Below are 24,964 nucleotides of genomic sequence, written 5' to 3'. Positions count from 1 at the left end.
CCGTGTTTTTGGTTGTGGGACTTATGATGGAGCCGCTCCATCCTTTGTTTAGTTGTAGTCTTGATTTTGGGAACGGAGCAGCTCCATCTGGTGTTTGGTTGAAGGTATTGGAAAGGAAGAATGGATGTCACTTTAACGGTGTTAAGATTCTTGACACTTTGGGGCCACCTGTTATTCCTGTGGAGCCGCCGGCCTCAGCTTGCACCTCCGGCACTGTCGTGGCCGCACGCAGAGCTCCTCCACCGCCACCGCCATGGCCGCGCGGAGCTCGCACCCCGCGGAGCGTGCAGGCTCAAGGAGCTCGGCGCCGCAGTCCGCTCGGCCGCGCGCCGCGCGCCCCGCGGCCAACACGCGGCGAGGGAGGAGGATGAGGAGGGGCGTCGGACCCGCGTGTCCCGCCGCCGCCGGCGCACCTCGTCCCGCCGCCGCCGGCCACCTCGGCCCCCGGCAGCGCCTCCTCATCCCGTCGCTGGATCCGCGTCCGACCTACGCGCGCCCCGCTGCCGGCCTACGCCCGGCCCCCACTGCCGGCCTGCGCGGCCCTCGCCGGACCCGCCGGGGTGCGCCCGGCCCCCCGCCGCCGGCCTGCGCGCCCGCTCGGCGAGGCTGCGCGCCCGGCCGGCCGCGCTGGCTCCAGCGCTGGGGGACGAGGAGGACGACGGGGAGGACACGTCGAAGGAGGAGCAGGCGCAGGGCCGCGCGCACGTGCACTCCGGGCAGAGGCGTAGGAGGCGCTCAATCCGCTCCGCGCGGCGGGGGGACGGGCGTTCTGGAGGAGGGCAAAACGCCGGTGGAGGGCGGCTGCGCTGTGACGCCACCGGGCGCGGGCTGAGACGGAGACCGACGGGTGAGGGACGGAGAAAATGGAGACCGACCCGCATATCACACGAATATTCGGTTTCTGAGTTGGCTCCAACCTCTCCCACTCTCATCCAAACATCATGAAAAGGAGTTGGCCCCATCTGGATTGGACTCCACCTCCCAACCAAACAAACGCGGTACATTCACCACCTACCATCGATAAGATCAATTGCTGCCCTCGCTGCCTTCCCTAGTTTCAGAAGCAATAGCAGCTGTGCGTCTGTGCCAGACAATCCGAGTGCCGAGCGCTATGTATCGGCGTATCGCAACCACCCCCCAGCATTGTTTTACTACTGGCTTGAACGCCTGAATTGACCCGTGAGTAAATGTTCCCCACTGGCTTTCGTTCTTTTACCACCAAATATCACTTTCCTCTCCACTAAAAAAAATCACTTCCCTCTCGTCTTGGATCGTTCAATCTCGCTCCTCACGGACCGTCAATCCATCAGTGCTGCAAGGCTGCACCGTTGGATCGTCGATCCCAAGCTTCAAACTTTTCTAGCGTGACTGTTTGAGTCGCGCTCCCGGGGGCCGGGGCCCCACGAGTCAAAGCAGCCAGCAAGCGTTTCATCAAGCCTACAGGCGGGGGCTACAGCTACGGACGCGAAGATAGTATAGGTACTTCCAATGACAGCTCGGTCCCACCCGCAAAAAAAAATGACAGCTCGGTCCCACCTGTTGCCCGAGAGCCGCGATGAGGGGGTTTTCTTTTTGTCTTGTCTCGCATGCATGCTAATCACCAGCCGTTCGATTACAGATGTAGCGCCCGACGCCGCGCTGCCGAAGGTGGCGCCTGACGATCCACACGGACGTGGGGCCCGCTTCTCTTTCAGGAAATGTGAGTACGCACGCTCGCACCTCCGAATGACACAAGGACCCATTACCTCCGGACCTACCTGTCAATCAGTCGCGCTGGAGGCGTGTAGGGACTGCCTTCTCCGGATTGGCGCCCGTGGTGGGCCCTACCTGCGGACGCGAAGAGACTCCCCTCTCTCTCTCTGTGGCGACTTGCGAGCAATCTCTGGCTCTCTGCTGCTTTCCGCGGCTTCAGTCCTCCGTCCTCCACCCGCTGGTGGTACACGAGAACGGCAAACCCCTCTTCCTCTCCCCACCATTCTCTCTCCGTGGCGATCGAGGAATCCAATGGCGCACCCGGCGAGGCCACCAGCGCGGCACCCGCCGAACCCTTGCCTCGCCCCCGCCTCCCGGCCAGCGCCGGCGCCGGCGCCGCCCCAGTTTCCGACGACGCCGGCCGCTCACCGCCCCGACACGCCACGGAGGGCCGCGCAGGTGATCGGCCCCTCCCCTCGGCGAGACCGCGCCTCTTTTCCTGAAATCGTCTTTGCGATCGGGGTTGCTTTCTGTAGGGTTTTGTTGGGGGGTGAAATGAAGTCGGGTTTTGTTGATATGCTTTTGGCTTTTCTGCGCTGTGCGGGTTTTGTGTTGCTTGCTCGTGCGTGCTGCATGAGGAAAATGAACAAAATCTTTAAAATCTCGTAGGAGGGCGTCTCGTTCGATGCGCGTACGCGTATCTTGTTGTTCGTCATGGCCCCCGTTTGTACTTTGCACAATATCGTCTGACTTTCGAAATGCGGTCAAGTCCTGTGTACTAGTAGCTACCAAGTGGGTTTTGCTGCGAGTGGTTCACCAAATCTGTGCTTGATTTTCATCTTTTCGATTGGTATTTTCTGTTGATGTTTTGCTGCCAGAATTTACTGGTGCAGCATCATTTGCTCTATTAGGTACACAGCGTCTGCGATGTGATTCTGTTCTCACGTTTATGTTATGATTTCCTATATGATCGTCTTGCGGGCTACCTGCAGAGCACCTCTGCTTCACTTGCTCCATCAGATGATTTTTAGCATGCGTCTTACTGATATAATATGTTGTGCTACTTCTTCACCTTGTCAAATTAGATTTGATCTCTTATGCAAATATTTCCTATGGGTATTATGTTACCCTTAATCTTCTATAATGCTTTGGAGCACATACACAATCTTCTATAATGCTCTGGAACCATGCACCCTATTTGGAACAGCTTTTCATTTGTTTTGCTCTACTTCTCAGGACACACCTTTTGCAACAAGTGTTGATGGTTCAAGCAATAGTGCCCGCTCTCAGTGCAAACAAGAGACAAGGTATACGCGGCTCCCTTTATGCTTATTGAAATTTGTGCTTGTCTTTTGCACAAGAAATTTGTAAATGAGTTCGTTTGGGCTTGTTTGCATTTTTGCTTGCAAATTCTTTTTGAAGATGTCCTTTTTACTATTGTGATTTGTATTTACACTTGCTAGCCGGGAAACTATTATACCGCTTTCTTAATGCCACTGCTATATTTAAGCGGCCAAACTTTCAACTATCTTCTGGATAGATAGCATATAATTAACTGCCTGGAACTTGATTTTACATGGATCATTCCAGGGAGTTGCGCGATATCCCAGTGAGTTTTCAGTTCTTCATTGACCAAACAATCCTCATATAAGTTTGTTCATTCATCCATATGAACTGAGGTAACTTGTTTTTTGGGGAAAAGAAATGTACACTGACATATTGCAAAACTTGTTAATACAGAACCACTCTTAAATAATAAGCATAATCAGTTTTGGCCAAAAGTAAAAGAAGTATTGTGAATGGGCCATATTTAAATATTTGAAGTTCAATGTCGTTGCATATGGCAAGATACATAATTGATATCTAGTCTCTGATATGCTTGAAGATGTTGCTTTGTTGAATGAGGTTCTGAGATGAAAAACACTTCTTGGATTAAATCTCAATTTTTTTTGTTGATTCTAGCCATGCTGATTTGCTAATTGATAGTGATTTTTCTATTTCTATTTTAAATACAGATATACCCAAATTCTCCATGCTAATGAGGCAACATCCAGAACCAAGAGAATTGTAGAACCAGACTCTACAGATATGCTCAAGGCGCCTAGATTTACTGGTGGTACATATTCAAAACCTGATGCAAGAGTGAAGCTGATTCCAGCGGAAGATATTACTTTTGTACAACATCGGAAACCATATGGTAGAACTGTTGGCTCAGCTGGGTTACAGAAAAAACATTGCAGACGAAGTGTCACACCACCACCAAATTCACGTAAAGTATCTGTTCTGGGATCCACATCACTCACTCAAAGTCCCCGAACTCCTGGAATTGCTTCTCTGAAGAACCCTGCATCACTAAGTTGCAAATCTTCACAACCTTTAAGCACTAATTTGTATACTGATGCTACTCCTAGAAATCTAGACAGAATGGACAGTACAAAAGCACTTGCCCGGAGCTGCAGTTCGAGTATTTTGCATCCTCTGTCAATTGCATGCTCCACATCTAAGTGAGGATCCTCTTTGTACAAAGGCAGGGCCTTCTTCTAAGAGTTCGATGGAGGTATATTCTAATACTAGATCAAGCCATATCTTTGCTCTATTTTTTTAATAAAAAACCACACCCTTGTCATGCTGCAGTGCAACAATATTCCTCCAATACACAGCCCCCAGTCCATAGCTTCTGCGCAACATGGTGCATTGTTGCAAGAACGCAACTCGGGGGCATCAATTAACTGCAGCACATCTTCAGGTATGTTAAGGATCCTATATCTATATATGATAGCAACTCAGAAAAATCCTTGATATGCGTACTAGTGTAACTTTCAGGTATGTTAAGGATCCTTGATAAATTTCTTTCTAGGTTGTCATTGGATATAGACATAATGTTGCCATTCAGTTCAGCCAGTTGTTAACACTTAAACTCAGGCTGCAACATAAGATTGGTGAGTGTTATCATAACAGTGCTATTCTTGCTGTTTTTGTTCAATTTGTTTTCCTTCAAAAATATTGTTTTTATGCCTGCATGTTGGATTGTGTATTTTTTTGCTTAAGTACCTATGGGAAAATTCTTTTTTTTAGTTTTCTCTTTCTGTTTGGTAACTCATTTTATTTTTCTCCTTCTGCCTTTATGAAATGCAGCTTGAGCAGTGCTTGCTTGCTTTTCCTTTGTTATTTTTAAAAAAGAAGATTGACAGAACAGAAAGATGTTTTTTTTTCATTCAATTTCAGTGCATATTGGGCAGGAGTATATTGAATGATTTTGTTTTTTCTTATTAACGTTGCTATTCGGGAAACAGGCGCAACAGTAATTTTACATACGAAGCTGCACAAGAAGCATTATCAATCAGAAACCAGCTGGAAGTAAGTAGTAGGCTTGTGCAATTCTTTCTTATTTTTTGTATGCCTGCATGTATGGGTGGAATCACTCTTATTTTAGGGATGGTAATACAGGATTTCTCTTAGCTTCCTCTTGAGGATAGGCACATTTTGTTTCTCTACCACCGTGGTTTGCCCATTTCGGTCCCTGAATAATGTTCCCACCATGTTGAATAGAAGTTGATTTTAGTCTCAAGTGCAAATCCCACAGATACCAGGAGAATATGTCCTCATATTTGATATGCCAATGACATGAAGCACACATACTTTTCAATCCGAACATTACTGACTAACTGTGCTATAAACCATGAACCTTGTTTTTTACTAGGCGGCAAAGCTAATTTCCTAGCACAGTAATTATACAGCATAGTAATCATCTATTCAATAAGCAAACAGAATGTTCAAGTAATACAATGATGCCTCCTATAATACGGAAGTGCCACTTTTTTCTCTAATATTGTTATGTCGTGTAGTCTGTAATAGTTTTACTATTTTGGTATCCATGTACTTCAGTTAGCCACTAACACTAGGTTTCCACTTTTCTTTAGGGTCAGCTTTCATGTTACCGGACAACTGATACATACTTGCGATGGACTTGAAGCCCATCTCCCTCTTCATATCTGTGTCAGAGTTTATGAAGCTTGAAGGCACATGCCTGAAATTTTAAATCTGGAGGCTGTACCTCTTTCCCAGCTGTGGCCAAAAAAGTTCAAGATAGTACCCCCAGATGGTGGGGATATTGGACTATTGTTTGTGAGCTGTCACCAAAGGTAAGTGTAATGGGGTGTAGCTTCTACTAACTTGTAAGAAGCACCGGTTCTGCTCAAGTAACTTGCAAAGTTGCATGTATGCCAATTTCACTTGTTTCAACTACCAGTGTCTAAGACTTAATATCACATAAAATGGTAAACTGCTTCGAGTGGTCTCAAAATCATGTTTGTTCTCTCATCTTGAGATATTTATTACAGGCCTCACAGTACTTTCGATCATCTTCTTGAAAAGGTTTATTCACATACTGGCCTGCTAACCAAAATTGGTGATACTGAATTGGCGATATTTTCAAAGTTGCTTTCACCAGACTATCAGAGTATGTTTGCATGTTCTTGCAAAGTTCTGTTTCCATTCTTCATATGTTTATTGTTATAAGAGAACAATCCGTTTTTCTGGGAAAAAAATGTTTTGCAAATGTCATTATGGTTGACAGATACTGATGTTTTTTGCAAGCTGATATTGTCTCTGCCAATCTTTATTTGGTAATACTCAGTTGATGGGTTTGTTGCTACCGTTGACTTGCTTGCGCACTCAGATAGCTTTGAGCACATTGAGTTTGCATGGGCATGGTTGAAAAAACCTAAAAGAGTTTCTAGCATCTTTGAAAAACTGGTGATGCGCAAGTATAAAATTCTCACTTGACTTCTAAACTATATTATCAAGTCACATAGTTTTGAGCACATTGAGTTTGCTTGGGCATGGTTGAAAGAAAAAACTAAAAGAGTTTCTAATATCCTTGAAAACTGGTGGTTTGCAAGTATAAAGTTCTCATCTGACTTCTAAAATATTATTACTGTAACAGGAAAAAATGGCAAATTATATTTTTGGGGTATTTTTGGGAAGTGTCTCAGGAAGAATCGACACAAACTGAACAGACATATAAAGAAGGTAAAGATCAGCAATCCTAGTCAGCCAAATGAAGACTCTTGTAATAAATATGAGAAGGTAGGGCTGAACATGGATGTGGCAAAAGGCAAAGAGACAGAGAATACTGAATCTGATGTTGGCATGACACTGGATGCAAGAGGCAATCCAAAAGATGTCACAGGAAACAAAGAGATAGGGAGGGACAATTATGAGGGTATTGCCAAGGTATTGGATTTTACAGGAGGCAAGGAGACTGATAGGGTCAATGACTGCATCGCTGTGCTCAGAACTCCTGATTCAAACTCTGCATCCGGTTGCTCAGCTCCTGCTGCTTCTTGTGAGGAACCAGCCCAAGTTGATCCCGCCTAATCGAGTCATCGTCCATTGATCAACTTGATTAGAGGGAACTAACCCCGGTAGTCCTTGGAATGTGTCATGAGCACTGCCCAGGATTTAAACACACTCCACGAGCACAACAGTAACACCATTACATAGGCACGTCCAACACACGAGGTTATATTACAAAGCGGTTCAAAGTTTAATACAACAAGTCTTCAGAGTTTTTGCAGCGGAAAGTTCTACTATTAGCACTCCATACATATCGCAAAATAAGAAGGTAACACTATATGCCGATAGTGCCCTTCACATAGCCACCGGCCATCTACTCATCACCCGCACCTCCGTCCGCGGGGTAGAAGTAACCGAACACGGCCTCTGGCGGCGCATCACCTGCATCAACTTAACGGCAGCACCGTGAGTACAAATGGTACTCGCAGGGCTTATCCAATATGGGTATATAATATCCCGACCTCAAGGAGAATGCATTTGGTTAGTAGCAAGGATAGGTACGGTATTTAACTTTTGCATAAAAACATCTAACTTTGATCAAGTTGTAATAAGCAAAAGACAGAGCATCTATGATCTCTAGAGCATGCATCAAACAATTATATAATTAAAGTGTTCATAAATCATAAGCTCAATCTTCCATAAACTTCCTCGGTAACTCTACGTTAAAGTCAAAGTACAAGAGCGTGCTCAATGTCCGAGAGCGCGGCTATTGCAATAGATTGAAAACCCTGCAGGGGTGTATAACTTTTCCCACAGGAGAATAAGACCAACGACCATACCCACGGCCAAGGATAAGTGTTGATTCATGCCTCAACCTTTCGCACAAACACAACCGACTATGAGCGAACGGTCGAGAAGGACAAGTGCACCGGAAACGCCGATCGCACTCCATCACAACTCGCACCGAATCCGATCAAGGCAAGGTGTGACTTATGTTAGTTGGCTTACCGTACCATTATATAGTATGTGGTTTGTACGGAAAGGTGCTCAAGTATCAAAGCGATTATGCATCGGTCCTTAATCAACTCAAGCAAGACTAACCATGTGAGCTCCATCCCAACATGGCCCTAACATACTTGCCCAAGTTCGAATCATCCTTCATATTTGCTCAACTTTTATCCATTCTTGATCAATCATGTAAATTAATCAAACATCCTATAGCTCGCGAGTGGTGGTGACCTTGCCACCTCTCGTCTTGTACCGTAACTAAGCATGGCTAAGCATATAGTTCGTGACACCTATTCAAGTATACTCATCTAAAGATGATATCCTAATCAAGGTTGATAATGCATCAAATAGGTTCTACGCAATCAATAGTATATATATAATAACTCATGCGCAAACAAGACACATATACTTCATTAATCCAAAATAGGGTGTAAGAAATGCTTAGGGGCCGGCCTTGAGTCTCGACGGGAGTAGAGTCTCCAACGATCTCCGGTTCAAGCTCCTCTTGCTCCGGCGTCACGGCATCTACACGAGTGCAATGATACATAATAAATAATATGCCATGAATGATTGATATGGTATGCAAATGGTATGAGAAGATATGATTTAACATTGCAAAACTATGATAAAAGGGGCTAGACATAGTACATATGTGGAATAATTATAGCTAAGTGTAAGGGTAAAGAACAACTAAATGCGGACCGTCCGGCTTGGGAGAAGCGGACCGTCCGACTATAAACGGCGGACCATTTGGCAGACCGTCCGCCGGTCAGGTGCGGACCGTGTTGGGTGAAAACATGCTCTCTGACTAAATCGCGGACCGTCCGGTTTAGGTTAAGCGGACTGTCCGGTCTGAACGGCGGACCGAGTGGCGGACCGTCCACTGTCAGTCGCGGACCGTGCTGGGTGGAAAACATGCTCTCTGACTAAATCGCGGACTGTCCTGTTGGGTTAAGCGGACCGTCCGCCTCTCAATTTGTGAAAGGCTAAGAATCGTGCAGAGGCTCTGTTGATTTGGTCAAGAGCTGGCGAACCGTCCGGCCATGTCAGGCGGACTGTCTGCGACACGGCCGAGGCTCACCGGCGAGTGCACCGCCGGCGATTCCGGCCACGGTTTGGGGTGGGGTTTGTTCCTAGAGGTGCCTGGGAGTCTAGGGAGTTCACTTTGGTAACTGAATCGCACATGTATTAGGGTTTTGAAGCTCTAGGTCATCAATGGTGATTGGGCTCTAGGTGAGTTTCTTGGCTTCAATCCTAGGACAATGGGGAATGGATCGGGGAGGGGAAACACTCACCGGCGTCGAGTAGGATACCGGCAAGGGCTTCAAGTCGTCGGGGAAGGCTTGGAGTAGCTCGGGATCGTCCTCCTTGCTTGGGGCTTGAAGGAGAAGATGAAGTGGAAGAAGAACTCGTTGGGGAAGCTCCTCCCCAAGGAAGAAGATGAAGGTCGGTGGAGCTAGTCGGCGTCGTTCTCCGGCGTCCTCAGGTGGTGCTCCGGCGAGGTGGAGGGGCTTCAATGGTGGGGAAGATGGGGGAGCTCCTCCATGGCTTGGAGCTTGAGAGAGAAGGTGAGGGGAGTGAATGGGATGAGGGAGAGAGAGCACGGGGTGCTCTGGTGGAAGAGGGGGGCGTGGCTGACGCGTGGGGTCGGGTGAGACGTGGCGCCCAGACTCTGCGCGCACGACACGCAGCAGAGATGCACTAGCGGACCGTCCGCGAGTGTGGCGCGGACTGTCCGCGGGTGGGTGACATGGCAGGGAAGTCGATGCGTTCGAAGTTGATCATGGTCGGCCACGTGGCAGAACCGCGTACCGTCCGCCATATAGTGGCGGACTGTCCGCCACTGCCAAAAACAGTGTATTAACCTAAGGTTTAACTTTTTCCTTAAGGGGTGAGCTAATTATGTTTAATGCTTAATGATGCACATGATGTCATGTTTAATTAGCTAATCAAGATAGGGCTGTTACACTTCTCTTCTTAATGGATGTCGCAGTCTTGACTCTGCAAACAAGAGCCAATTTAGCTTAGAAGGTTACACTAGCCTCAGTGGTTGCTCTAAGTTTTCATTTGATCGATGTTCATTTTCTTATTAAGCTTCTGACTTGCAGTTTTTACAGATTCCGCCTGTCAGCCTGCTGGTAGATCTTCAGCTAGCTCAGACCTTATGCTGAACATACCCCCTGGATTTTCAATAGATGTACCTCCTGGTTTCACAAAAGCTCACTGTAAGCTTCAGATCGAAGCTGCTGCTGTATCTTATGCCGATGCACCTTCCAGTCTTATTTTGGACGCTCCTCCGGGATTTTTTACGGATATCCCTCCTGGCTTTACTGAAGCTCATCGCCGACTACCTGGTGCATCTTCAATGGGAAAAGCTGGGAAAGCAGATGAAATGAAAATCATGCACAATGAGGTACAAGTTGCTCCTGTCTTCTTAAATAGCCTGTACTTTGCCTTTTTCTTTCTCAAATGCTTAAAATATTACTCCCCCATTCCAAAATGTAGATCCTTTTGGCTTTTTTAGGTTCATAGATTTTGCTATGCACCTAGAAATATGTTATATCTTAGGTACATAGCAAATACTATGAATCTGAAAAAAAAAACTAAAACGATCTACATTTGGAATGGAGGGAGTATGTGCTTTGCTAGTAGTATACTCCAGCCTCTTGCAGTAATGTCAGTTTTCTTGCCAGTGTTTTCAAGTGGTTGGATTTTTATCAATTGGTTTGTGATGAGGACATCCTCCACTATTACTCGCTGACAAAGACGCAACAAAAATAGGCCAAAAGTGGCCCAGTTGTAGTCGGGCGGCGACCGTGTGAGCCTCATAATCCCACCTTACTTAGTTTGGGAGGAGAAAACTACCTTAAAAGGGAGAGCCACTCTTTCCCTATTGGACTAGTCTTTGGGGGCGATTGGGCCTTTTCCTGAGTGGGTGCGCCGGAGTGCGGTGCTAAGATTGCCGAAGCACAACAAGAGGCCCTAGTGGCGTTGTAGGCCGGATCGGTGCGTCGTAATTTCGGATGCCGGTGCTAAGATTGCGGGATTCGGGGAATCCGAATCGGTGTGTCGGGCTTTTCATCCAATCCTACCTGGGTGGGAATGATGAGGACATCCTCCACTATTACCCGCTGGCAAAGACGCAACAAAAATGGGCCAAAAGTGGCTCAGTTGTAGTCGGACGGCGACCGTGTGAGCCTCATAATCCCACCTTGCTTAGCTTGGGAGAAAAAAACCACTTTAAAAGGGAGAGCCACCCTTCCCCTATTGGACTAGTCTTTTGGGGCGATTGGGCCTTCTCCTGAGTGGGTGCGCCGGAGTGCGGTGCTAAGATTGCCGAGGCACAACAAGAGGCCCTAGTGGCGTTGTAGGCCGGATCGGTGCGTCGTAATTTCGGATGTCGGTGCTAAGATTGCGGGATTCGGGGAATCCGAATCGGTGTGTCGGACTTTTCATCCAATCCCACCTGAGCCGGACTCATCAGTTTGCATGCATAGCTGATACGATTTCTTGAGCATCTGTGATGATCATGGTAGTATATGTGCCCCTTTTTTTACACAAGAAGGCATGTTGTCTATTCTAGGTTGCTATTGGTGTGATGTGCCAGTATGCATGTGATGAAATCCCCAAACCATACAGTTTTTATGTACTTAGTTGAGACTTTCCCTTTCATATGTCCAGGTAAAAGTTGAACAAGACGAAAACTCAGAGGAGCGAGAGATTCCAAAAATCAAGTGGCTTTCAGATTTGTATCCTAGTTCTTCGGACAGCACTGAAGCTTCGACGCGAATGGCCACCGACGAGCTCGCCGCCGCCCCGGCGGGGGGCGACCCGTCCGCCGCGTTATCGTTAAGCATCTGGCCGCCGACGCAGCGCACGCGGGACGACATGGTGCGCCGCCTCGTGGAGACGCTCACGACTGACACCATCCTCTGCAAGCGCCGCGGCGTGGTGCCGGGCGCCTACGCCAACCCCGCGGCGCGCGCCATCGAGGCGGAGGCCTTCGACGCCGCGGCCGCCATCGGCGGGGCCGCCGCCTCCGTGGAGGAGGGGATCAAGGCGCTGCAGTTCTACTCCAAGGAGGTGAGCCGCCGCCTCCGCGACTTCGTTAAGTCCCGCTCCGCGAGTGCCAAGGCCGAGGCGCCTCCGGAGGAGGAGGCCCTCGCCGCGGTCGAGGGCGAGACGGCGTGAGCGCCGGGCAGCCATTGCGTTTTTTCTCTTTCTATTTTCCTGGGAGAAATTGCATCAGGAGTTGGTGTGAAGACTGTGCCTTCGGCTTTGGTCTGGTTTGTATGACTTGATGTTAGATGTTTGCACATCTATGCAGTTCTTGTTCTTCGATGAATAGTTTTTTTTAGCGCGTGCTGTGTCTTGCTTGCAATTTGTGTATTTGAGCAAGGAGTATTTTCCATTCCGTCTGCTGTGATGCGTATCAAGATAAAATGCACCCGTGATATCGGTCCCAAAGATTCGCAGATCAATGCAGCGTTGATCTTTATCTGCAATCCTCGGGCAACGATCTCAGGCCGAATAATTCCAGAATTAACAAGCACGTTAAGAAGCCTACATGCTCGGCTTCGCTGGGACCATGGCGATTGGCGAGTGGCGACAGAGGCCATGGTGGTCATGGCCACGGCGATGTTGGCGATGTCGTAGTCGATGGAGGCCTCCGCGCCGGTTGTGTTGGTGCCGTGCTCCCACGCGTTGAGGCTGACAGTTATATTGAATGCGGTTGGGACTGATTGAGATATACAGAATGTTCAGAAAGTTATGGAATTAAACTGAAATTTTAGATTATATTGAGATTGAGATGGATTCTAGTGCTCAAACGAATCCCGGAATGATTATTGATTGGATTTTATATGAATGCCCGAATGTTTTTTTGGTTGGATTCTGATTGCTCAAAATGACATTATACTACTGAATCAGCTGAAATCTACTGCAAAATAATGCCTGGACAGTGCACTTTTAAAATAAGATGTACTGTGCTGCTGTCTTCCATGCAAAGAGATGATGCTTGGATAGTGAATTATTGTGCAGGTTTTCGGTGATTCCAGAATGTTTGCTTGAAAATTGGCAAAAGAAAGCGAAACATACATGTGCGTCGAGTCCTCTATGCAAACAAAAGAAAAGTAACTTAAAGACACTATTACAGGTGTCCAGAACATACAGGAGTACTAAACTTCCACTTAAATATAAAGACAAAGGATATGTACATTTCTAACTGATAAAAATAAAGACAAAGGATATGTACATTTCTAACTGATAAAATCTCGGACTGTTAGAAACCAAGATGCAAGATGTGAAGAAAGAACAAGAAGGGATTCTTTGAGCAGAAAATGTCGTCTGCTGATCGTTTTTACTGAAAACCATTAGTGTTACAAACTATTTTTTTTAAAAAAAAAACTTTTACAAACCGATTGACTGTCGCTAATAACAATGATTCTGCACAATTCGGTTTTGTGCGTGCTCGATTCAGAACTCTATCGATTGAGAGAATGCGGATGATTTTCTGCGCGCAAAGAATCAGCGACAAGGAGATTATAGTATGCAGGACCCATAATTGGAGCCGAACCTCAATTTAAGAATTTTATGTAAAATACCAAATTTAGGGTGCTGTGTAACATTCCCTTTGCCTTCGTCGGCTGATGACCGGCGTGCAACGTTGAAAGCCTACGGGGATTCCAAGCAGAGAGTTCTTTTAGGGCGTCTTCACAGGTGATATGAGGCGTCTGGTCACCAGCAGAAGGCAATATAATGCGAAATGGATGGCCACTGCTCGATACACACTTGTCTGACAAGTTTCAGGAGTGGACGCCTGGAAACAGATGCATCAGAGAGAGAGAGAGAGAGAGAGAGAGAGAGAGAGAGAGAGAGAGAGAGAGAGAGAGAGAGAGAGAGAGAGCCTACACAGCATGACTAGAAGGCCAAATGTGAATGGTCAAATTGCCTTGAACAATAGTGCAGGTCAAGGGGATGGTAAGGTGAGATGCGTCTGCACATCCTTTGAAGGCCGCAAGGTGCTGCCTGCCAGAGCTACTGGGTTGTCATCGCTAGCATCGTTAGGTGATCCACTCGATAGCCAGAGCATTTCCAGTAGGCGCGTTGCGTGCAGCAAAGAGTTCCCAGTACAGTAAGTTGTCGGATTGCATAAGAAATGAGACTAAAGTGATCCAGTACTAAGCAAATACACTCAGTGGTAGTGATTAATGTTGATTTGGGTATTTCCTGTAAGGCTGTACCTAATGTGAATCATCATGCGTAGCATGTTGAACTGATGATACAGGCCAGAACTTGGCAGTGAAGACATTGCTACAATCTCGAAAGAGAACGAGATTTACTGGTCTTAATGAAACTCATGTGTCTGCTTTTTTTTTCATGTCACCACGCTCTCACCCAAGTTTGCTGAGACTTGGGCGATATGCCTGATAGCTGCGTTCCTCCTACTCGAGCTTTTCATCCAGTTGGCCGTGAAGCCAGTGTGCCCTCCAAACAATCGAATAAGACAGAAGGCGTTCTGTTGAGTAACCCTTTACCTGCAACTGTAACAATAAAAATAGGAGATCAAAAAGATGGTAACTAAACACAAACATCTAGGTTGCTGGCTGCACAATGCTTACCTTGGAGATAAAAGTGGTATATTTGTCGTCCATCCATCGACGAGCCTCTGCGTGCTGAGATTTGCCATTCTGCGCCAAATTTGTTAGCACGAGGCCATGTATGAAGGACTTCAAAACATCAGCTGGGGTTGCCTGCTTGTGGATGAAAATGTGAACACTGCCTTCCTTGTCCAGCAAAAGGTAGTTGGCTGCTCAGATGGCAAAAAGAAACGTCTGCAAAACTCAATACCATTACCCAAGACATGAACTTACCAGTCAAAAAGAAAGACATGTGACTTACTGTTTTCATAGTGGGATCTTGTTTTTGCAATCTCCAACCTACCAAATGTGACAAACAGTGTGGGAATCTATTCTCGATTTACAAATATTGACAATCGACAAACATGTAAGCTCTCAAAATTTAGAACTTACATGTCAGTGTGTGTAAGCATCGAGGCTTTAGCACCTAAATGCACATGCTCATGTGGTAGTTTAATTCTAATTAACTTCCTCCAACTTGACCAAAAAGGAAGAATATGTTCCTGCTGAGAAACCTGCTTCGGTGCAAGAACTAGAAAAGGGCAGAAAATTTGGTCAAATGATGGAACATATTGCGTGGTTATTCTAAAAGTTCAGCGAAAAAGTTAGATCATTCAACAATCATACAGCACATGCCAGATAAGTACTAAACTAGTGACTACAAGGGGCTCGCTCACCATCACTGCATTCCTTGAAGTACTGAAGCTGGATGGAAGCTCTCTCACTGTTAAGCGTAGTGAGTGAAAGTGACTGCACTGCCTTGTAATTTGCTGGATTATCACAAACAGAACAAATAGAAGTTTGTGTAAAGAGATGCATATGATAAGGAACAAATAAACTTGGCAAAATAGACATTTTGGTCCCTTAACTTAGCCCCATGGGTCAAGTTCGTCCCTAGACTAACAGATCGGCCAATCTAGTCCCTTAACTTTAGTTTTTGAGTCAAACTCGTCCTTGTGCTGGTGTAGCTCTCCAAATTAGCATGAAACTTCATACTAGAAGATGACATAGGAATAAGTGTAACCATGCTGTGATGATTTGTTTCTTATATGGAGTTCAAAATTTTAATAAACCACAACTCAGTGAAAATGATTAGGATTGGTAGTCTATGTCCAGACTACAACATGCCAAATTCACACTGGTATCTCAGTCTAATTCCTTGCATTTTTAATGGAAACAATACTGTGAACATTTTCACTTCAAAATTCATGCATTCTGGAAAGTATTTGGACAGTTGATTTCCGTATTCTTTTGCAGCATTTTTCTAATGTCAGTTTCCTGTCACTTGCGTGCGAGAAAAATTTCGTCCATGCCAATATGGCATGGGCATAGTGTTATATTTAAAAACTAAATTGTTCATTAGCAAAATATGTTACAACTTCAGCACTACTAGAAGTCAAACAAATAGATGAGAAATAGGGAAAGTTTAGAAGCTGTTTGGGTTTACAAAACATAAAGAACAATGAAAGAGCACTCACCATACATGTGGAACACTGTGAGAGAAAGGAATGATGCCCATACACTCAAAGAATGCCCTCTGGTAATGTGAGCCAAAAGCATACCCAATCCCATCCCTGTCATTGTAGCAAGTGTCTCCTGACTGCCTTCCTGAAAAAATGAGTATGCTTCTGCAGCTACGTTTTAGAAATAATTTGATACCAAAATGGAATAGACAAGTCGATGAAGGATAACCAGTGTTACCTTTGCAGAAATATCGGCTGCGTTATTTGCAAGTGCAAAATGCTGTGTTAGTGCCGCTCTAGTTGCTCCACTAGCAACACCAGCTAGGACACAGAAATAATAAATTAGCAAATATCAACTCAGAAAGTTCCTCTTAATAAGTTCTGAAGTTCAACGTGTAAATTAACTTACTGAATGACCTAGATAGGCTGCCTAAGCACATGATAACTATCAATGATGAAGGGAACAAAGGGCTTAAGAGATCCATCAACATTCCTGCACAAAGAACATGAAGAATGTAAATGACCTTTCGACACTAGGAAAATAGGGGAGAGAAATTCTCCCTATAATCCAGATTATATGTAAGCTGATTTTCAAGTATAATTAATACACTACTAAGCAGAAAAGAAGATAAAGAGGACACCAACTGAATTTAGTGTTTTCAATTGAACATTACCAAGGTCGTTCATAAAGTCTGCAACTAGGCGCCACATCTTCGCATTGCTATCAAGATTAGATCCCTGGTGGAGAAGAAGGCACAGAAAATGAATATAGACAATGACATATTTTCCACAGAAAGTATTATCATGACCAATATTCATAAGAATGCCTTGAAGGGGCAGCAACATCTGATAGTAGTGAGATCATGGTATTTATTGCAATAATTCAGAAAACTGAGTACCTGATAAAAGGTGAACAATATCCCTCCAAGCATTCCTGTCAAATCCCTCAGAAACCACTGCAAAAATCGAATATAAATATATAATGGGGAAAGTGAGGAAACAAATTCAAGACTACAACATTAGCCTAACAAACAGAGGAGAATGTTGGCAAGGGGAGGGAAATTCAACACTAAAGTTTCTGCGAAGTAACCCACAGAATGTGATGAAGAAAGAAGTGGCTAAATTCTTTAAGGTACACACATGATTCCTTGGAAGGTTGTTCCCAATCAAAACGCCAACAAATACAAATAATCCTTATCATGCTGCATATCAGTTAACAAAAAACCAATAAAAAGGTTGTTATTATGTATGTTCAATACTAGTCCTATATGTCCTCCATCAAATAAGCATTGGTAGACTGCACGTTAATCAAATGAGGTGCTAAAATCCACCTGGAAAGTAGCACCTATGACAGTAGCAGATTGTTCTCCCACTCCAATTGCACCTAAAAGAGCCTGGTGCAGTTCATTCCAGACGACAGCGTATTTAGAAATGCACAAACCAAACAAGAAACATTTGGATACAGATTACAGAGTGAGTCGAGAGACTGTAAAGGTAGAACAGAAAAGCTTACTTGTGTAGACAACATTGCACGGATGTACGTGGAGAGCCCCTAGAGCAACAACACAGGTGAGAACCAAGCATAAGGTAGAATTAGTTTTTACCGAAGGTAACATGAACACAACAGCATGGTTTCAGACTTCAGACACAGCTCAAATCTTGCAGGCAAACTTTACCTGCAACGTATCCCACGTCTGGAACGGGACATAATCCGGAGTCACGCTCCCAGGAAACCCCTGGCAATACAAAGGCCCGCTCATCAGCCATAGTGACCAGTCCACGGGAAATCAAAAGAGAAAAGCCCCGACCCCGAGCAGCGAAGTTCATAGAATCATAGGCTTCTAGCAGATACATTGGACAACACGAATTGGGCCCTGGGGAGGCCGCGGGTTCAGTCATTCACCTCGGGCACGAAGGCGCCCAGCATGCGGCTGCCGATCCGCCCCCACCGGCTGCCGAACCTGCGGTCGCCAAGCCGGCAACACGAACGCGTGGTCACGTCAGACGACTGGCCAGGGGATCGAAGATTCGAAACTCGAAACGAAGAAGAGTGGAGGGGAGGGCACCTGCGGGAGGTGAGAGAGGAGGCGGAGGCGGTGAGGACGGCGGTACGGGAGAGCACGGAGGCGGACGAGCCGCTCCACTCCTCGACCGTCACCCATCCCGCCGCGGCCTCGCCCTGCGGGTGCGGCGCGTACATTTCTCCTCTCGTGTTTCGCTGCCGGCGCCGGGATCGCTGGCTGGATCGGGCGACGGGCGGGTAGGTTGGCTGGCTTCCGTAAAAGTCACTCGCCCAGTGTGTCCCGTCAGCTGCCGCGGCGAGGCGGCGAGCAGAGCCCCACAGCTGCCGGTGGGGGAGTTGACTCGGGAGTGGGTCAGTAGGATTTGGCGGCGTCTGGCGGGGCCGTGTCCCGTCCGTCACGCGTGTGCGGCGGGCTCGTTTCGACACTTTCTTTAGGATTATCGTGTCGACAATTCGACTGCGTTGCACGGAATCAATGCTCAAGGTTTCAATTTTCGAACGCACGAATGGCAATACTGTTTGCAACAGACACTCTCCAGCTCCGTGGACCCTGGGTGTGCATTGGTCACTGCAGAATGTTACATGTTCACTTCAATCATCATTCAAAGTACTCACAGTCTCCCACCAAGAATCCAGATTCCTAACTCGAAGAATTGCAACCCAATAAAGGATCATGAGGTTGTCAGTTCCCTTCTCCCTGATACATACAAACGTTCTCGCCTAGCTGACAATGTATGCCCTCAACATTTACACGGCCGAAGCCTGCTACGTTGTGGAATATAAGGCTATTCCTTTATCTAAAAAAAACATAGGAGTATCATGTTTCCGAAAGACAGAGATTCCACTGGATAAATCCCACCAGGCAGGAATATCAGGGTCGCTTCATAGGGAAAGGAACATTAAGCTGCTTCCTCGACTTCTGATCTCGCATCGATTGACAGGGTGGCTAGTTCACTGGCATCTGTGTCGACCTTATGGTTGAAATGGTCCCTTAGGAACTCCACTGCCATGAATGTGAATGCAGATGCAGGGATATACCAGATTATTCTAGGAACGCTTCCCTTGAACAAACCATGCACCCCCTCGGAAGTCCATGTCTTTGTTATAGCATCCAGCCACCCATTGTACCTGAATTAAACATAAAAAGGAATTCTGTAACTTTGGCCAGAAATCATAAATCACCAACAATCAATTTCGTGTGTGATGGTCAGAGACAAAACTTTAGACTTCTATAGTAAAAATAGAGATATGAGAGAATGTCAACCAACTCTGAGAGACGTCAACAAGCCAGAGGGAGGGAGGAAGATCAGTCATTGTTACCTAGATGTTGATCCTTGTACTTGCAGTCTTGTCTTTATCACATCCAAGGGGGTTGTCAAGTATGCACTACAGCCTGCACACAGGAAAGTTGTCAAGAGGCAGAACACTTGAGATCAAGTGATACAGTAACATATATATGGCTTATTACATAATATACATATATTAGAGCAGAAGAGCAGACATACCGCCTGCCAATCCTCCTAGAACAAGCCCTTCAAAGGAGTTGCTGACATCCAAATCACTGTTTGGCAAATACTTTGTTTTCCCATACTCGGTCAATTCTTTCATTGCTTCATAGAAAGTGACCTGGAAAGCCACATATTTGTTCATTAAAAGATTCTTTTAAAAATAGATTATCTATAACTGCCCACGACATTCCAGTAAGCTTAGAATACCCAGAAATTTAATTGAACAGATCTAGCAAAGACATGAATCTATCAGATAGACTCAATATCCACAAGAAATGTGTTCTTGGTGTATTAATCATGTATAAGAGCTACTCTGAAAGGAGAAAATCATGTATAGGTTCTATAAGGGCTACAGGTAAGGTTTATCTCCTGGCTCAAATAATCAATTAATCATTGCTACTGAGGAAAGCAAATCATGCTCATGTACAATGAGACCAGGAATTTGTAGCTATTTGTAGAATAATAGGATTGGTGTAATTGATGGATCGTATTGCATTGAGGCCTCGGCCGGTATATATAAGAGTACAAAACTTGGGGGGCAAGACTCCCCCGGATACATATGGCAGTCTACGATACGTATATCTAAACTACCAAATATACTCTAACACTATCGCTTGAGTTGGAAATTATCCAGTTGTCAAAATAATCCCAACCAATAGCGATGACTATCAGGCTGCCTTGTAAGTGAACAGACAAAACATAGAAGTATCCACTTTCTTTAGGAGCTACTAGCTTAAACTCAAACTGCCAGCACTACTTTTGAAAAGTGAGTGCAGTTGCTAAAAATTGCCAGGACAGAGAAAAGAAGAGCGAAAGCTGAATTTGAGTATACCATTAGACCAGCAAAAGGGACATCTCTGGCAAGCGTAGACCAGTATCTGCAAGAAAGAAAAGGCTCAGTTAGAACAAAGCAATAGAGTGTAACTGACAACTAGACTGTCACCATAGGCCTGTTGAAACAAAACTCAAGTGTGACAATTAGACTATCATGATAAGAATATTAGTATCAGTTTTTTTTCACAAACAAATTGACAGATATTTAAAGGTGTCTGTTCCATCAACACAAATACACTTAAACATCGTAACATGCACATAAACAACTTTTCGTATGGTAAGAATTTCTTTCTGGCCTAAAATAGAGATAACCTTTAAAGGTTGCAAAAGGAACAGAGCTAAGGATATACTTGTGCGATATCAAATATAAAAGGTATGGTAGGACTAGGCTACTTCTTTTGACGTGACTTCAGGTCATCCAATAAAAAAACCATATGAAAGGCACTATCTATTGATAATGATAGGCAGGTACCAACAAGAGTCAGAGTCAATACCCTGCATAAAGCCCCTTCAAACCATGCTCTCTCCAGATAGAACAACCAGCATGGAGCATTCCGTTGTAGTACCCATACATCTGAGTCCCATGAGTTTGAGAAATACTTCCTTTAGCTGCAGCTGATGCCCAAGATTTTTGGGTGCCTTGGACTTGCATTCTTTGTTTCATGACTTCACAAGGCACATATACAAAGGATCCAAGTGTATCACCTGGAATCACAAATGAAACATACATGTGGTATCAAGGAAGCAGCATAGGGAATTATCTTTTGACATCATGCATTCCAACAGAAACTGCACCAACAAAGTATTATGACCGATAAAAGAGGATGCCAGAAAGGTTTTCTAGTGTGGACTTAAAATTCCCATGTTTGGTAAAAACCAAGTATAAATTTGACTATATTATGCAGCACCACAAAGATTTTTAAAAAGTAAATACAGATAAATGAAAACGAAAGTGATTACCAATTGCTCCAGCAATAAAATGTGACCAGTGCCCACTTAGATTAGGATTAGCATTCTCCAACCATGTCTTAGTTGATTCAATAACACCGAAATATGTTGCACCAGTTGCAAGTGATCCAGTAACACCTGGGCTGATTCCTCTGTAAAAACCTGAAATTAGGTCAATGAGCAATGTTTATCGAGATTATATTGACACTTGAGAGTGTGGAAGAGTCTGCTTTTTTTGCAGTTTCAGAGGCAGCTCAGGGCTCACTAGCTATGATATTTAAAAATTTTAGTTGGATTTAAAACTAGCGGATTTCCTCTAGCTACTCTTGATTCCATTTTAACATTCACTGACCTCTCAGACCATCAGAAGCCCAAACTGTCCTAACCATCTGGAATATATTCTTCTGAGCCTGTTAGGAACAGATGAAGAAAGGCACTCATGTATCGAAATCGTGCACTATAATTATCTGTCTTCAAGTTTATACATGAATAAAAGTTGAAACAATCTCCCACCTTAGCCCCTGTCATTATAGCCTGACTCTGAAGCCTTGTTTTCAGAGTGTCAACTGGATGCATCATGCCTTCCCCAAATGCACCTGCAATTCCTCCCCATACAAATTCCCTCCATACTGCATCATAAGTTTTATTTCAGTACTATTTCAGTGCATATCTTGGAAAGTGCATGTTATGCTTCCTGATAACTAATACAAATGCAAAACGCCATTGCGTCATCTACTTTGTAGAATGTCTATGTCTGATAAAACTAATAATGGAAAATATAGGCAATTTTGTCCTCATCGTTCAAGAATGAAATAGATAATCCAATATCAAAACAGAAATCTTCTATGTAATTGTTGAAGAGCATTTGACTGAATAACCACCCAATGCAAAATAGAACGTAACAAAAGATCCACAAGTAATCTCTTTTGCATCAATAATACCCTATTAGAGGAAATGAGCCTAGTTCAGTCAGTCACCACTACCGGTTCAAAATCCTAGGCACTTATGCCCCAACCTCACACCATGAAACCCTCAATTTCCCACTGTGCCTTGCCATCACCCAAATTTACAATAATGGTCTTAGCTGAATCTTATCACAACCTCACCCCATGAAAATCCTCAATTTCCCATTGTACCTTGTCATCACCCAAATTTGCAATGTTGGGTCTAAGCTGAATCTTCCCACCAATCCAACGGTTGGGAGAGAGAAGCATAAACAGGGAAGGTAGTGTTTCAACGCATGTTTTGGAAAGTGCAAGTGACACTGAAAACTAAAACTAATGCATGCAGCACCCATCGTGCAGTTTACTTTTTTGTTGTAGAATGGCAGTAAATGGAAAATTATCACCCCTTCATCCTTACTTTTGAGAATGATAATCCCCGCAAAAAACACATAGTTATCATTGAATTAAAAGAGTGAGCTGAACTGATATGCTACATTCAATTGTCACATCAAAAGCTTAAAGGAGGTTTTGTTCGTAAAAGCATTCCTCACAACATAACCTCCCAATATAAACCAAACAAATAGAAGAACAAATGATCTATTCCTTTACTGATCGTCTACCGCAGGAAAGAACCTAATCCTATTGAATCACCATGTAACATTAACCAGATCGAAACCTTAATGTTCAGCCGAGAACCCTCCATTTCACAGTGTATCGTAGCCCCCACCCCCCAATCTCATTGTCTGGTTTTCGCTGAAATTACTACAAGAGATCCTTTGAATTCCCAAGACAAAAGCATAACTCGGGGAAGCTGGTGATCCGAAACATGTGCAGCGGAGAAAAAGGGAGCACTTTCCGAAGAAGTCGGTGAGATCAGGAGACGGCAGTAGGGGATTCGAGCTCCGACCACCAACTCCAGCGGTGGCTGCGGTTGTGGCGCCGAGGGCAGGGGGAGAGGACGGAGACGCCTCCATGGTCGCCGACGCGTTCGATTTCTCGTTTAGGGTTTTGAACGGAGCGCCATGGACACTGCGGTGATCTGGTTCTCTGCGCCATGGAGCATCAGGCATGGACGGTGCGGTGCTTCGGGCGGCTGCTGGGCTGTGTGTCTAAACCGTGGTTGTTGGGCCTGCAAACCGTGCGATTGGAGCAAATCGAGCCCGATGAGAGTCCTCTGTTTTTTTTTCTAGTGCGGAAATGTAACGGAACCCCATTTACTATTTTTTATTTGTGTAGTACACAGTTATTGTGAAATAAATGAATTGACGTGGATCTAAAGCAGTGGTATATGACATGAATCAGTTTATAGGAAAATATAACATACTTTTTTAAAGTTTTAGGGCAACGAGGCCCCGCCTTAATAGACAAACAACATTTACAACATTTGTTTATGTTGGATGACACCAAAGTATTACCAGGTTACCAAGTTTCACTCGAGAATAAGATAACAAAACGCTACCTGGGCTCGAACTATTTTTTTTTAATATTAGAGAGCATCCCACCCGAATTATATTCAAATAGTGTGGCAAATCACAGATTAAAGATCTCATTTTTGGAAAAATGAGACGAAACCCAATCACTTGGTTGGTTAGTTTGAGGAATAAGAGCTAAAGCCTCGACAACAATCTAGCTAAACTAGATCTAAACTAACATCAAGCCCAAGCACAAAAGGCAACTTTTGTGGTACAATCATAGAAACACTAGACCCCTATGGCACAACTAGAGGTGGTAAAGGGCCTTAATTTTTTGTTTAGATAATCTAAGGGCCGGGCTCTAATTTTATTCAATTTTGAGCTAAAAAAATTAAAGGCCAACTAGAATTATGAAGAGAGCGTTAGGATCGTGATCCATTACGGCATTACCACCCCTAGTCACAACCACAAATAGCAACAACATGGGTGTTAGCAAGCTAAGATAGTCATTTGTGTCGTCTTCTAATGATATTGCACCAGAAAAGTCCAGCAAAACTGATCCACCTACTACAGTCTGCTGCAATCCTAATTGTCCTCACCCAACGGCATGATGGTGATGTCCCTACGTAGCGAGAGCAGCGAGCGCCCGAAGGAGAAGGGAAAGGTGAGGAGGTTGAGCCCCGGTAGTCAGTCACCTGCATGGTCGGAGGCAGTCACCTGCATGGTCCGGCCTCCGACGATCCCTCTCGCTGCCGACCCGGAGCGGATCTCGTCTCAATGGGCAGGCGGGCGGGCTTAGCGGGTCGGTGAGTGCACGGCCATTGGTGGTGGTTGTGACAGAACCGTCAAATTAAACCAGTTTAATTAAGCATGACGGTCATTAATGAATAATTAGGCTTATTAGCTTCATTAAATGTAATTTGACAGTCTGTTTTAACCCACGACCCGATCGAAACAACACCGGTAGTCCTACACGAAAGTAGTCTCGAATGGTACAAATACGACAGTCAACATAACTCTTTACAGACTGAGTACGACATAACAAGTTTTACAAACCAAGTTCCAACCCTTACTTAAGTTTTCCAGTTCAACTGCCATTTGAAACAAAGCCTTGAAAGCATCTAGGCTCCTAATTCGAGTTTTGGTAATTAATGACAACGGTTTGTGGATTAACGATTTCATTTGAGATAATGAGT

General features: G+C 45.0%; 3 protein-coding genes across 9 annotated transcripts; 1 reads left to right on the top strand and 2 right to left on the bottom strand.

Moving 5' to 3' along the window:
• The first annotated feature begins 1,934 nt into the window (after nucleotides 1–1,934).
• On the top strand, nucleotides 1,935–12,379 carry LOC120689720. 6 transcript variants are annotated; one of them, XM_039972104.1, is made up of 10 exons: nucleotides 1,935–2,151; nucleotides 2,929–2,999; nucleotides 3,708–4,249; nucleotides 4,327–4,438; nucleotides 4,550–4,631; nucleotides 4,986–5,049; nucleotides 5,613–5,834; nucleotides 6,033–6,151; nucleotides 10,107–10,411; nucleotides 11,680–12,379. In XM_039972104.1, the coding sequence occupies exons 7-10, from the start codon at nucleotides 5,716–5,718 to the stop codon at nucleotides 12,187–12,189; spliced, it is 1,053 nt and encodes a 350-aa protein (XP_039828038.1). In that variant the 5' UTR covers nucleotides 1,935–2,151; nucleotides 2,929–2,999; nucleotides 3,708–4,249; nucleotides 4,327–4,438; nucleotides 4,550–4,631; nucleotides 4,986–5,049; nucleotides 5,613–5,715; the 3' UTR covers nucleotides 12,190–12,379. The 6 variants fall into 6 exon arrangements, with proteins under 6 accessions (XP_039828038.1, XP_039828043.1, XP_039828042.1 ...); XM_039972109.1 differs by lacking the exons at nucleotides 1,935–2,151; nucleotides 2,929–2,999; nucleotides 6,033–6,151 and adding an exon at nucleotides 6,638–6,723 and having other exon boundaries at nucleotides 4,220–4,249; nucleotides 10,116–10,223; nucleotides 10,335–10,411; XM_039972108.1 differs by lacking the exons at nucleotides 1,935–2,151; nucleotides 2,929–2,999; nucleotides 6,033–6,151 and adding an exon at nucleotides 6,638–6,723 and having other exon boundaries at nucleotides 4,220–4,249; nucleotides 10,107–10,223; nucleotides 10,335–10,411.
• A 1,748-nt stretch (nucleotides 12,380–14,127) lies between these two features.
• Nucleotides 14,128–18,448, bottom strand: LOC120688217 (protein root UVB sensitive 3-like). Of its 2 annotated transcripts, none has more exons than XR_005681002.1 (15): nucleotides 18,166–18,448; nucleotides 18,003–18,060; nucleotides 17,776–17,835; nucleotides 17,613–17,651; nucleotides 17,431–17,493; nucleotides 16,999–17,055; nucleotides 16,774–16,837; nucleotides 16,509–16,592; nucleotides 16,338–16,420; nucleotides 16,115–16,244; nucleotides 15,314–15,406; nucleotides 15,030–15,168; nucleotides 14,899–14,936; nucleotides 14,619–14,831; nucleotides 14,128–14,540 (listed from the first exon to the last, which is right to left on the bottom strand). XR_005681002.1 is itself a non-coding variant. In XM_039970412.1 (15 exons), exons 1-15 carry the CDS (start codon nucleotides 18,297–18,299, stop codon nucleotides 14,442–14,444), a joined length of 1,329 nt encoding a protein of 442 aa, XP_039826346.1. In that variant the 5' UTR covers nucleotides 18,300–18,433; the 3' UTR covers nucleotides 14,128–14,441. The 2 variants fall into 2 exon arrangements, 1 of the variants encoding a protein (XP_039826346.1); XM_039970412.1 differs by having other exon boundaries at nucleotides 14,619–14,806; nucleotides 18,166–18,433.
• A 233-nt stretch (nucleotides 18,449–18,681) lies between these two features.
• On the bottom strand, nucleotides 18,682–23,445 carry LOC120688218 (uncharacterized mitochondrial carrier C1442.03). Its single transcript, XM_039970413.1, has 9 exons — nucleotides 23,213–23,445; nucleotides 21,926–22,041; nucleotides 21,765–21,822; nucleotides 21,425–21,574; nucleotides 20,959–21,169; nucleotides 20,463–20,508; nucleotides 19,628–19,748; nucleotides 19,443–19,515; nucleotides 18,682–19,250 (listed from the first exon to the last, which is right to left on the bottom strand). Exons 1-9 carry the CDS (start codon nucleotides 23,424–23,426, stop codon nucleotides 19,022–19,024), a joined length of 1,218 nt encoding a protein of 405 aa, XP_039826347.1. The 5' UTR covers nucleotides 23,427–23,445; the 3' UTR covers nucleotides 18,682–19,021.
• Nucleotides 23,446–24,964: the final 1,519 nt, after the last annotated feature.

Source organism: Panicum virgatum, chromosome 9N, assembly GCF_016808335.1.
Source record: "Panicum virgatum strain AP13 chromosome 9N, P.virgatum_v5, whole genome shotgun sequence".
Classification (NCBI taxonomy): domain Eukaryota; kingdom Viridiplantae; phylum Streptophyta; class Magnoliopsida; order Poales; family Poaceae; genus Panicum; species Panicum virgatum.
Note: the sequence above shows the minus strand (reverse complement) of the source record. Positions and strands in the feature narration are given on the sequence as shown.